Below are 11,814 nucleotides of genomic sequence, written 5' to 3'. Positions count from 1 at the left end.
ATGGGTTAGCCTGGTGATGGGTATTGAGGAGGGCACATTCTGCATGGAGCACTGGGTGTTATGCACAAACAATGAATCATGGAACACTACATCTAAAACTAATGATGTAATGTATGGTGATTAACATAAGAATAAAAAAAAAGATATGGCAGTGGGAATTGAAAATGATATAGCCACTTTGGAAAATAGTTTGGCATTTTCTTATAAAGTTAAACATTTGACCCAGAAATCCTACTGTTAAGTATTTGACCAAGAGAAATGAAAACTAATGTTTACAGGAAAACTTCTAAGTGAATGTTTATAGGTGGCTTTATTCAAAATCACCAAAAACTGGAAGCAAACTAAATGTACAAATAGTAAATGGATAAATGAACTCTGCTACACCCATATAATGGTATTTTGCTCAATGATATACTAGTACCCAATAAAAAAGAATGAACTATTGATACACACAACAAAATGGATAAATCTAAAATGTATCATGCCAAGTGAAAAAAGCTAGACTCAAACAATTCCATTTGGATGACATTCTGGAAAAGGTAAAACTACATGCATAAGAAGTAGATCAGTGACTGCCAAGAGTTGAGGGTAGAGGGTGAAGGTGACTTGAGAGACCACATGGAAACTGTTTAGGAGTGATGGATTGTTCTGTGTCTTGATCACGATGGTGTTTAAACAAATCTATATTCTATCAAAACTCAGAACTGTTCATAAAAAAGGACTGAATTTTACCGTATATCATTTTAAAAATAAATATGAAGCAAAAAAAAAAATAGGTTAAGAAAAATATGTATTAAAGTATAAATGTCAGCTCTTGTTCCAATGAACAGTCACCAATCTGTGATTCTTTTCTCAGCTTTAAGCCACAAAGACAAGGTAGTTTTGAGAAAAATACAATCCTTTGGAAGATTATGTCAATTATTACATTTGGGACCTATCACTGTGATGGGAATTAACAATAATCTCAGCTCTAAGAATTCAGGTAACCGAGTAAATCAGGGAACTTCGTTATTACAATTATGGAAGTATAGGAAATTTGACAGAATAGTTAGGCTGCCTTTGTAATTAAGAATAAGTGATACCTCTAACACATTGATTTAGTGTTAAATTTCTCTAAAGCTCCAATGTTCTCGTTAACTGGAGACAAGCCCCAACAAACTCAGTAAGATTAGGGTGAAAGCATGTTACTCAAGCCTGAGGAAAAAATGGGACCAGCCTAAGCTGTGATCACTAAAAGCTAAAGATTTATGAAGTGTGCTGAGGCAGCTATCTCTTTAAATCAGGATCTAAACATGATATTCAAAGACTATGGTAATGCCAATACATGGGTTTAAGTTATCATCTAACTGGCATCTTGGAAAGTAAAAGGAGTATTAGTGAGTGAATGGTCTGACTCAGATAACTACTACCTACTAGAAACCATCTGGATCACAAAATTGTGTAGATAAAAATGTATTAATAATGAAAAAAGAATAGAAAGGATTATATCTGCAACAGTAAAAATAAAATATGGCTTTAGATGTCAGATAATGAAAATGCTTTGATGGGCAATATACCAAAAACTCACACAGAGCAATGAATACAGAGACCAAGAGCCTGACTTCTAGTTACTGAGCTTGATAGTCACTCAAATTCTCTGAAACTTAATTTTCTCATTTTTTTTCCATTAGCATTATGTAATTTAGTTTGTAAAAGGTAATGCAGTAGATGCCGGAATACAAAAGTGCTAAAAAGTGAGCTATGGCCACAGCCCAGACAGGGCATGCACTACATCATCCACATCAGCATCATCCAGTAAGTACAAAGGCAAAGGAGTCCTCTTGGCATAATCAGAAAGCTAATCATTGACCTATCGCAGAAAGGATGAGAACCCATTAAGTTTTCTAGGGTCAGCGCTATTAGTAATGCCAGCATGCTCCATATAAAGAGTGTTAAGACTCTCCAAAGGTAGATGTAAAGATAGGTGCTATTTACCCTGATCCTCTGCAAAATGAAAAGGGTAATGTGCATTTACATACGAGTCAGAGAGAGATGTGGTATATGCGGCAAGCTCTGGGGCAACATGTACCGCTCTATGAAGAGGACAGAGCTGAAGCACATGGTATAGACAGCCCTTTCTCAGAGCCTCAGAATAAATCGGTAATAAATCCTGAGTCAGAACTTCATTATTCGAAGCTCAGACTGCTCGTGTCTTTAGATTTGAAACCAAGTTGTTGCCGCCAATTTGCTTTTTAAAATACCTGTTTTGCTGTTTAAACAAAGCAATTTATGTACATGGTTAAAAACCTGTATCAGTCTCCACCTCTCTCCAATCCAGATCCACTGTCGGCAAAATTTTTCACCTCTTTAACTTACTTGAAGTGTAGTGATTATCTACATCTCTCCAAATAATGTATTTGTATGATTAGTTTTTACCTTATCAATTTTAGAAATTATCTACTGATTCCAATTCTAAGAGATAAGTTTAGTTCATTTGACCCCCAACCTATTCCTCTTAAATTCTCTACTGACCAATCTTAACACTTTATAGCTTTATTCCTTGTTCCACCAAACATATAGTATTTGACCGTACTAACTGGCTTTTTACTTCAGTCCCCTCATACTTCTCTCTCCTACTTTTTATCTTTTGCACTTTTATTTTTTCATTTCAAGGTTGATAAATGTTCTATAATCACACTGAATTTTCTATGCTCTTCCTATTAGTATAGTTCCAAAATTTTCCTAAGGATAGGAAAAACTTGGTTTGTTAAACAGGTCTCTGGACCTCCCAACCTAGGGAATCAGAATCTTAAGAGAAATCTGGGTATCTAGATTTTTAGCAAGGACCCACAAATACTTCTTACACTGAAGTAAGTTTGAGAAGCATTGTCTATGTATTGATTTTTGGCCAAGTATAATGTTATAATTAAATTTCTTCTCCTGTTCAGCTTCTGTTTTGACTTGTGCTTCTAATCATGTTGCTTCCATTGTCAGTCATAATCATATCTATAAATTATTCAAATGCCTCACAGATTCCACAAAGACTATGGAATTCCCTCTACACACAAACAGCTCCCTTTGGAAATCTCTATCCTCTTGCTGCAACATGGACGGGATGATTTTCTGGCATCCTAAGACTTTGCTTCTTTGGTCTCCAGCTCAGATCTGTTTTCTGGATCCCCTGCATTCATCTTTTTTGGTTTACTTACTCGTTTTGCAGGAGCATATCCCTAACTTGTATTCTATAAGAAAGGATGCATATGAGGTAAATTTCCCAAGTCCTTAAATGTCTGAAATGTCCTTATTTGGTCTTCACCCTAGATTGATGGTTGCCTGGGTAAATTCTAGGAGGAAAGTTATTTTCTCTCAGAATCTTGAAGGCTTTAAGTATTCTTTTGTGCTCATAAGTCAAATACCAGTTTGATTCTCATTCCTTTAAGGTGACCTGTTCTCCCTCCCTCCCCTGCCCTGTGCCCCAAGACTTTCAGGATCTTCTTTATAAAAGCCTCAGTTTTCTGAGATTTTGCAATATGTCTGGGACTCAGAACACTACGGTCCTTAAATTCTTAGTTCTCGTCTACGATCTCTTTGATAATTACCTCTCCATTCCTTCTGGCACTCATGTTAGTCAAATATTGGACTTCCTAGATTAAACCTCCATGTCTCCTCTACCTCATTTTTCTATCTCTTTGACATTTTTTTCTACTTTCTGTAGATTTCTTTACCTTATATTCTAACTTTTCTGGTTGGTTTCTTTACCTTACATTCTACTTTATATTCTAACTTTTCTGTATTAGTTTTCCAGGACTGCCATAACAAATGATCACAAACCTGGTGGCTTAAAACAACAGATCACCATTTGTCTCACTACACCTTCTACTGAGTTCTTTGTCTTTACAATTGCAGTATTTTAATATGCCTGTGATTATGTTTTCTTCACAGCTTCCTCTTCCTTTTTAATGGATACAAGAGCTTCGAAAATCTCAGAGGACACTCACTGGACTTTTTAAAAGTCAAATTCTCTTCTACTTCCTTTTTTCTATTTAATTTATAAGATTTCCTTAAATTCATTCATTCGATATTTACTGAACACGTAAGTCCTGGGTATACAAATTCCCTGTTCTTATGGAATTTATATTCTAGTGGGGGGGCAGGTATAGAAGCAATGAATATGAGTATGTTCTTACTATATTGGGTACAATAAGCGCCATAAAGGAAAAGAAATGAGAGCAAGAAAGGAATGAATAAGGGAAGAGATAAAATTCAAATGGAAAGGTCAGGGAAGATCTCACTGATAGGTAACACTTCAGCACAGACCTAAATAAAGTGAGGAAGCAGATCAAGCAGATGTCTAGGGAGGAACAGTGCAAGGAGGCCAGGATGGTTGGAACACACTGATCAAAAGGAAGAGTGGCAGGTGACAAATTCAGGGAGGAAGTCCAGTATTAGTCACACAGGACCTTGTATACTGTGGTGAATATTTGAAATTTATTTTGAGCGAAATGAAAAGCCACTGGAGTTTGGAGCAGAGCCTGGACGTGATCTGACTTACATTTTAAAGGATCAAGGTGACTTCTGTGTGGAAAGCAGACTACAGGGGGATCAGGATGGCAGCAGGGGGGAGAATCAGGAGGCTACTACAATTGGTCAGGTGGAAGATGGATAAAGTGGCAAGGGTGGAAGTGGAGAGAAGTAACTGTCTTCTGGATACACTTCAAAAGCACAGCTGAAGGGAGAAACTACTGAATTAGAAGTGGGGTTAAGAGTAACAAAGGCACCAAGAATGATTGTTGAGTTACTGGTTACAGATGTGAGGACAGAAAGAAAGAACCAAGTGGGCAGAGGAATCCGGAGGTCTGTACATGGTAACCTTGAGATATCTCTGAGACATTTAGGTGGGAAGAGAGAATATGTTTACTGGATGTGTCAATCTCGAGTTCAAGAAGAGATTCAGGCTGGGGGCACCTGGGTAGCTCAGTCGGTTAAGCATCTGCCTTCAGCTCAGGTCATGATCCCAGGGTCCTGGGATTGAGCCCCACACTGGGCTCCCCGCTAAGCGTCTGCCTTCGGCTCAGGTCATGATCCCAGGGTCCTGGGATCAAGCCCCACATCGGGCTCCCTGCTCAGCGGGAAGCCTGCTTCTCCCTCTCCCACTCCCCCTGCTTGTGTTCCTTCTCTCGCTGTCTCTGTCAGATAAATAAAATCTTTATAAAAAAAAAAAAAAAGAGAGAGAGAGATTCAGGCTGTTGCAAATCTGGGAGGCACAGATGGTATCTAAAGCCACGGGGCTGAACCGGATCACCTCGAGCAACAGCTACAGTCAGCAAACTTTGGCCCATGGCCTGTTTTTATTTGTGTAAATAAAGTTTTCTTGGAACAAATCCATATTCATACTTTTACTCTCTCTGGTTACTTCTGTGCTACAAAGGCGGAGTTAAGTAGTTGTGGCAGAGACCCTACGGCCTGCAAAGCCTACTATTTACTATCGGGGCCCTTTACGGGAAACATGAGCCAACCCTAGCCCTGGAGAGAGAACAGACAGAGATGTGGGCTAAGAACTGAGCCCTGGGGCATTTCAAAAGTTCAGAAATCCAAGGGTCCAGCAAAGGAGACTGCTGGAGAAGCCATCAAAATCAAAAAGAGTGTTGTCCCAGAGACAAAAAGAAAAAAAAAAAAGTTTCGAGGAAGACAAAAGATCAACTGTGAAAAGTTCTGGTGATAATTCACATAAGAACTTAAAACTGATCATTATATTTGTCACAAGCAAGTCACCTTTTGACAAGAGTTTGGTAGAGTAGCAGCAATAGCAGTAGGAGGGAAAGCCTGACTGAAGGTGATCTTTGACAATTTGGTTGATATTTAAGAGTAAGAGCCTAGAAAGACTGATGTGTACACAGGAAAGGCTTGTTGAAGGGTCAGCTTCCCGTGGAGACACAGGGGTAAGAAGTTGGCTATTACACTGGGGGCTTCCTAAGTGAGAATGCAGAGGGCTCTGCTGGGGCAGCAACACCAGCAGGTTGTTCTACGTCCCTCTACTTTCTTCAATTTCTGTAGAAGAAACCAACCAGCCCACTCCACAAGCCCCAAGCCTCCATGATAAACATCTGTGTGCTATTCCATAATAAAACTTACATCAACCCCCTGTGTAAGCTCCACTTCCCGCTCTCACCCTCTCTCCTATTGAACATCAGCACACCCACAACCACTCTGAGGTTCTGCACAGCAGTTGGCTTCTTTTTATTCTATACACCCCTCAGCACATACACTTACACGCTGGGACTTCCTCCAAGCTGTTTCATCAATAACCATACCTCCGATTGTTTTTATGTTCTATAAATATTTTGAAATCTCCAGCTCTGATGGGTCCTCCTTATTTGTTGTTTTAGGATTCTCCTTTTTTATTCGCTTACTATCACTGTAATAGGATATTCACTAGGAGGCAGATCAGACAAACAACTGTAGTCACCCTGCCATTTTGTCTCAGTATTTCGCTTTGTCAAAAATAATAAACTAATGAATTGTTTCAGGCCCATCAATATATACTGGACATGGCCAAACTGTGTCAAAACTTCCCCTTCGACTAGACTGAAATGAGATTTTATTCTATTATTTTGTAAATTACCTACGTTTTACTCTCATAACAGCAAACTGTATTAGGACCAAAGTTTATTAATGGTATTAGCAAGTGAGAAAGTTGAATGGAGTACAAAACCTGTATTTGATAATATGTGTATACACCAAATAGCTACCTGTATGCCAACTACCATCATACTATTACATATTATTACTAAAACCATTTATAGAGATTCTTACTGGAAGCTTTAGCAATGACAAACACCAAATAAATACAAGTAATTTTTCAATATTCACACAATAGCCATTATGTTCTATATGACCTCTATATAATTCAAATTCTATGATATAAGCCAATTTAAAAAAAGGTTACAGGAACTCATATATTTAAGACTCAAACACATATTGTGTGGATTATTCACAGGAAATTTTATTAAGTCCAAATGTATGGTAGAGTCAATGACACATCCCATCACCTACTCCTCAAATGATATCCTATGAATGATAAAACAAATTCATTGTTAAAGAACTGTGATTCATTTTTATTCTAAATAAAAGCAACATGAATTACCTACAGCACAGTGACTCCAAGTGAATCAGTCACCCGTCCCATAGTAACAAAATGCAAACTATGAAAAGCAAAGCTTCTACTCATCTTTGAGAAAACATAAAAAAACAAAAATAATGATTTTTGTGTGTGTGTGAGAGAGTGCAAGTAGGGGAAAGGGCAGAGGGACAGAGAGACAATCTTAAGCAGGGCTCCATCTCAAGACCCTGAGATCATGACCTGAGCGAGTATCAATGATATCAAGAGTCAGAGGCTCAAACCACTGAGCCACCCAGGTGCCCCATGAATTTTCAAGTTATTAACAAAACAAACAAGGAAATGCAGGCTATCCAAGGAATATTGACTTGCAGTGCTGTCTTTGTCCCCACATAAACAAGTCTAACTTCATTATGATCTCACAGTCAAAAGACTGCAGAGCAATATCCATTAAAACTAAGACCTAGGGGGGCGCCTGGATGGCTCAGTTGGTTGAGCCTCTGACTCCTAATTTCGGCTCAGGTCGTGATCTCAGGGTTGTGAGGCTGAGCCCTGCCTGGGCTCCTCACTCAGCAGGGAATCTGCTTCTCCCGTTATTTTCTCCCTTCACAGAATATGACAAGAATTTTGGTCTTATGTCTTGAAGTCAAAAAGAAAAAAGAAATAACATATATTAAATATTTACCATGTGCCATGTGTGACACACTGATAACCTTACACACCTGATCTCATTTAACTGCCACAGCAATTCTGTAATATCATTAGTACTATCCCTGTTTTGCAGATGGAGAAACTGAGCTGAGGGATGTCAACTGATGCCCAAGACAGTCAAGCTAGGCCTACGATCTAAGTGTTTTGACTACTAGTCTAGAACTGTTTCTTTGACACACTTGCTTTTGGAAGTTTCAGAAATTACCTCACCCAGTGCTTCCCCAGCTGAATTCCATGAAACGCTAGAGTCACTACGATGTTAACCAATGTTCTGAGAAATAAGGGCTCTGGGGTTCAGCAGTTTTGGACAAGTTACTTTATATCAGAATTTCCCAGAACTTTAATATGCACACTGTGACTCTCCAAGAAGGTAATAAAATGGGAAGTGTTCTGCTCATTTATGAAACCATGAAGCACTTTGTTTAAAGAAAACCTAATAACATACTGTGGTATGTTTGTGTTCAACTCAGCACAGTTTGGAAATGACCATCTATTCCCATCTCCTCTTTCCATGGTTTAATAAAATTGAGATACAGGTAAGTTAAATGACTCAGTCAAGGCCACAGAGAAAGTTAATAAAGGGCCAGGGCTGATACCAAGAACTGATGATTCCTGCCAGGATGTTCTTTCCCCTATATCATCCCATCTCACTTCAGTACTGTTTCTACAAAGTCTAACACTAACTAAAAGGAAAAAAAATATTAAACCTATTATTCTGATTCTTCTGAACAGCAGTACAGAGAAACCATTTACAGAAATGAAGCTCAAAAATGGTCCACCTCCCAGTGCAGTAGTATTTTAGAGAACTAGGATATATTTGGAAATGTGGGAAATGATTTCACTGTAATAATGCTAAATAACACTTTTCAGCCAAGTAGTGTTACACTCATGTTTTTCTTTGAAGTGACGTACAACTACACGCTAGTACTGCATTAGACACTGCCAACGCTCAAAATATCCAATTTGAGACCATCCTTATAAGAAGCAATTTGTTCACTGTTTTCCTCTTTCTCCTTACCCTAAAGGGGCTTCCTTTCATTTTGTCCTACCCTTGCCAGCAAGCAGTAAACAGTGCTGGGCCAAGGATGCCACCTGGCGTTTTAGATCAGGAACTGTTTAACCTGACATACCTTCCACTCAGTATCTCACCACCTAGCCCCTCTCCCAAACCACACTCTTCCAATTCTTGCCCATTTACCTCAGTAAAACCTTTTCTCTTCTTTTTTATCATTTATCCTAACTCAGTGGGAAAAAAGACATTTTTGGCATTCTAGTTATAGAAAAATCGTTGAGTCTGAATACACTTGTAGCTAAAGAAAGAAACCACAGCGTAAGGCCAATATAGCCTTGGAAGTACCTTATAGAGGCCCTGTCCCAGTACAGAACGTTAAAATATCTACTGTTTATCCAATGCCTTCAAGGAAGATCAGCACCAAGGACCTTGAAGATCACTGCTGGGTCAACTGTATTATATCACAGCCAAAAAAACGCACTGTAAGAAATGAAGGAATCACCTGCCCAAATAACACACAGTGAGAGCGCAGGGCAGAGTCAGGATGAAGGCCTAGGAGTCCATTTCAAAGCCTACGCTCTGTCAACTATCCCATATGCCCCAGGCTCCTTGAGACTGTTTTTTCTCAGTTAACATTCAAGTAAAATATTTTTCAGTGTTTTTATATCTTTCCTTAATTACCTATACTGACATTATGACTCTCTTGAGAGCAGGGCCCATAACTAAAATCTCCTCAGTGCCATGGCTAACTGTTTCTAGCACACTTCATAAATATTTATTGACTTTCTTGGTCTATTACTACTGTACTTACAGCAAATCCAGAATATTTTCACCATGTTATGCGTTTAGACAAGCTTTTATCTGCTCAAAAACCTAACTGCCATTTAACACTCTATAGAAAACTGTGCCCCAAATCATCACATCATACATGACCTTTTGGAACACAATCCACTCAGATTTGGGACTTCTTGTTAAGGGTTCCTCTCCACCTGATGAGTCTTGACTAAACAAGGATGGGAAAGAATATGCAGCATAGAGGAAAAACAAAAAAAAAAAAGCAACCAATTTTGAAGAATATGGATATTTTAATATCAGTTGCATCATAATCCAAAAACTAGACTAACTCCGTTTTCTCTCCCATAAAATACTCTTCGACGCTAAGTTCACGTAAGATACGTGTAAATATTTTATAAATTACAGATATCAATAATGAATACAGGTATTATTTATAATAATTTATATTGTAGACTGTCTGACTAATCACTTTATATACCCTTTATCATGAAATTCTTACAGCCCTGTTCTACAGATAAGAAAAGAACAGGGCGTAGCAGGTTAAGAAACTCATCCGGGGTCACGGAGCTAAGAGCTGAAAAATCCAGGATTCGAACTTAAATCTGAAAGTTTCCAAAGCCAGTGCTCTTAAGAGATGGGCGGTAAGGCAAGGCCTTCACAGAAAAGGTACTCCTCCCCTCAGGGCTCGGAAGTCAATGAGGCACGAAGGCAACTCAACCAACCTATTTTCACCCATACAGTGTAATATGTGGGTGCAAAGAAAAATGAGAAAAACGGAGACCGGGGTCGTTTTCTGACTTAGCCGGCCAGCTCAGTGGCCCGCAATTCGCTTCGTCCTCTGGGGCTTGCTCAATGTGAGGAGACAGGGCTAGCCGGAGCCAGCTAGGCTCTTGATCGAGCATCGCATTCAAAGTGCAAACCTGTGAATATAAATTCATGCTTCTGGGAGATCCTTCGCCAGAGTCCCCCCAACCCTATCCTCACCCCCCAAAAAGACCCACTGGACTAGGCATCTCCAAAGTTCTGCCCGCCTTTCCAACTGTAGGCGGCCCTCACTAGGAGGAGCGTGGTTACGCCCACCGAGGGAGCCGGCCAGCGGCGGACTCTGCCCTTCCCTCGCACAACTAAATTACCGGAACCCTGAGCGGCGGCAGGGCCTTGCCTAAGGCTGCGCGGCGCGGCGCGCTGACGGCGGGCGCCCCTGAGCGTCTGCCGCCGTTGGGGGAGGGCGGCTGGCCTCGCCCAAGGCGACTCAGCGCGGCGCTCCCTGCCGCCCATCACCCTGCGTCTCTGCGTCCGCGTTTGGGGGCTCAGGGCGCCGCCCCCCTCGCTGGCAGCTCCCGTGGCTCGGCGCGGGCCCCCGCATGCGGGGAGGTGGCCGGGCCTGTTCGGCCACCACCGCAAGCCCGAAGGAAGGAGGGTGGAGGCCGCGCGGACCGCACAGGCCCCACCCCGAGCCTCCTCCTGGCGCGCCGCCCGCCGGGGGCCCCTCGAGCTACTTACTGAAGAAGAGGCGGTAATCGGGGGAGTAGGGCTGGCCGCGCTCCTCCGTACGGTAGAAGGCCATGGCGCGGTGCGGCCCGGGCCCTGCACTCTTTCCCCGGGGCAAGCGGGCGGCAGCGGGGGACCCCGCGCGCCAGCCCCAGCCGGTGCGCAGGAGCGGCAGCAGCGCGCGCATGGCGTCGACGGCGGTCGGGCTCCGCGCAGGGCGGCGCTGGGGGACCCTGGCCCAGCTGCGCGCCGGTGCCCCCTACTGGCCGGAGTCATCACTCCCGCCGGGGGCTTGGAGTTAGATCCCCGCCCCAGCCAGTCTCGGGCCCGCCCTGGAGACCGATAAGAGAAAACAGAGCGCCCAGCGAATTGACAGTGACGCGCGCTGTCCAAAGCGAGGCCGGGGTTCAAAGATGAGCAAGATAACATCCACCACCCCTGAGGAGCTCACGGCCACTTATTAATGCAAATATGCATTCATTACTTCACTCATACGGTTAATATTTACTATCATAATATTATTTTTATTATAATGATATAAAATTGAGCGATTATTCTATGCCAGGCACTGCTCTAGATCCCGTCCAATGTAGAAGACAAGCATTACACACACACACAAACATCATAAGACATGAACAGACCTCCTTGTTAAGATTTTACCCTGACACTGATTTATAGAACAACCACAACAACAAATAGGTAACTTCTT

The 11,814-nt window shown here is 41.5% G+C and overlaps 1 protein-coding gene across 1 annotated transcript in view; it reads right to left on the bottom strand.

The window, feature by feature from the left end:
- PPA2 (inorganic pyrophosphatase 2) overlaps positions 1–11,326 on the bottom strand; it is a 58,360-nt gene extending 47,034 nt beyond the window's left edge. The window contains exons 1-2 of the mRNA XM_081813130.1: positions 11,118–11,326; positions 6,793–6,893 (exon numbers count right to left, since the gene is read on the bottom strand). Coding sequence (XP_081669256.1) covers positions 6,793–6,893; positions 11,118–11,292 — 276 coding nt within the window. The 5' untranslated portion in view covers positions 11,293–11,326. The remainder of the gene's footprint in view (positions 1–6,792; positions 6,894–11,117) is intronic.
- Between the last annotated feature and the right edge of the window lie 488 nt (positions 11,327–11,814).

Source organism: Leptonychotes weddellii, chromosome 2, assembly GCF_054177405.1.
Source record: "Leptonychotes weddellii isolate Sample4059 chromosome 2, ASM5417740v2, whole genome shotgun sequence".
Lineage (NCBI taxonomy): Eukaryota > Metazoa > Chordata > Mammalia > Carnivora > Phocidae > Leptonychotes > Leptonychotes weddellii.
The sequence above is the reverse complement of the archived record's forward strand: the minus strand, read 5'-3'. Positions and strand labels throughout refer to the sequence as shown.